This window comes from Lycium ferocissimum, unplaced genomic scaffold (assembly GCF_029784015.1).
Source record: "Lycium ferocissimum isolate CSIRO_LF1 unplaced genomic scaffold, AGI_CSIRO_Lferr_CH_V1 ctg1532, whole genome shotgun sequence".
Taxonomy (NCBI): Eukaryota; Viridiplantae; Streptophyta; class Magnoliopsida; order Solanales; family Solanaceae; genus Lycium; species Lycium ferocissimum.
This window is the reverse complement of record NW_026715962.1, coordinates 99,584-101,183: the sequence shown is the minus strand read 5'-3', so window position 1 is coordinate 101,183 and position 1,600 is coordinate 99,584. Positions and strand designations below refer to the sequence as shown.

Here is a 1,600-nt window from a genome sequence, read left to right as displayed (position 1 = left end):
ATTCATTTAACTTTTTTTTTTTTTTTTTGGTAACTAATAAACTTGTATTAATACCAAGAGAATAATTACAAAGCAGTCAGGCTATAACACAGCTGCTAGATCATTTGGGATCACCCCTCTAACCACAAAAACAGAAAGTAAACTATCAGCTATACTTCAATCAGTAGCTATAGTCTACAGGCCGGAAAGCACCTCTTGAGCATTCCTTAGAACTTGCACATATGTAGCCTAGATTTCACTAGAGCAGATGCTCTAATATTGCAGACGCAGGCAATTTCCTTGGCAATGCTTTCCTGTTGTTTCTCCGTTTTCTCAAAAATGCTATTGTTCCTCTCTATCCGTAGAGCAAAGATAAACTCTGCAGACAACATTCCATTCAGTTGAGCTTGTATGGTCTTGCCTTTACAAACACTGAGAATTGTCTGACATTGTAAGTTCCAGTTTTGCAACACTGGCCTCAATCTGTGCCAAAGTTGTTGCGCAAAACAACAATAAAAAAATAAGTGATCTCTAGTTTCAACTCCATTGTGGCACATTTGACAAACAGGATCGACTTGTATGTTCCACTTCAGCAGTCTGTCAGTAGTAAGTAGTCTATTCTGGATTTGCAGCCACATTATAAATTGAGCTTTTGGTCTGGCTAAGTTCTGAAACAATAGGTACCTCCAGGGGACTTTAGGAGAGTCTCCAAGCAGTTGATGATACACTTGTTTTATCATACTTCTATTAGGACTGAGCCTCTGGAATGTAGAAGTAGCAGGCAAACTTTCCTTACCATCCAACTAGCTTGTTGGGGGTGTAGGAAGAAGATCAATTCTTTGGCCCTTTATCTAGTATACATGAATCCACGTAATCCACAAAGCATCTTTTTTATGTGTCAAGTCCCAACATGCCTTAGTGATTGGAGCCTTGTTCCAAAGCTTCAAGTTGATTATTAAACTAACTTATTATGTAATTATTTCTAATTAGTTAAGTTATTCTGATATGATTATTTCATTTATAGCTGGCCAAGACAGGACAAATGCCTGGATGAGCACAGATTTATCTTGCTACTCATAAGAATGAAAATGGATCCTATGTTAGTGAGGCAGCGAAGATATATTTGTAAGTTTCTTATATCTCTGTTCAATTATTTGTTGCTTGTTTACGAGAATATGAGCTGCAACTGAGTTCTGTTAAGCTGAAAAGTGCAGAAACTGACCATTATATGACCATTGTACATATACCAGTTTGTTTGGAAAATTTCCAGAAATTCTACACTAATAGTTGCTAGTTTTGTTGAAACAAACATAGAAATATGTGTTATCCAAGATGCCTACTTGAGAATGCAAAAGCATACCTTACCCCAACGGCTACACTTAGTAAAACTTGTTAAATATGAAAGAAGGTATCTTGGTTTTGGTAAATTCAAAATGACAAATTTGTGCTGAGATACTATTGTTTTTGCTTATGGACATACTGCATCGAAACCTCAAGAAGATTACTGCATACGAATTATCGACCATTGTACACTATCCTTTTTTAGCAGTAGTAGTAAAATTTGATAAAATCTTTTGGCACTGAAAAGTTCTTTATGTTCAACATAATCTTAAAGAAATAA

At 35.8% G+C, this 1,600-nt stretch overlaps 1 protein-coding gene across 1 annotated transcript; it reads right to left on the bottom strand.

The window, feature by feature from the left end:
* Window positions 1-206: 206 nt before the first annotated feature.
* LOC132042429 (uncharacterized) lies at window positions 207-719 on the bottom strand. The gene has a single exon (XM_059432973.1). It carries the CDS (start codon window positions 717-719, stop codon window positions 207-209), a length of 513 nt encoding a protein of 170 aa, XP_059288956.1.
* Between the last annotated feature and the right edge of the window lie 881 nt (window positions 720-1,600).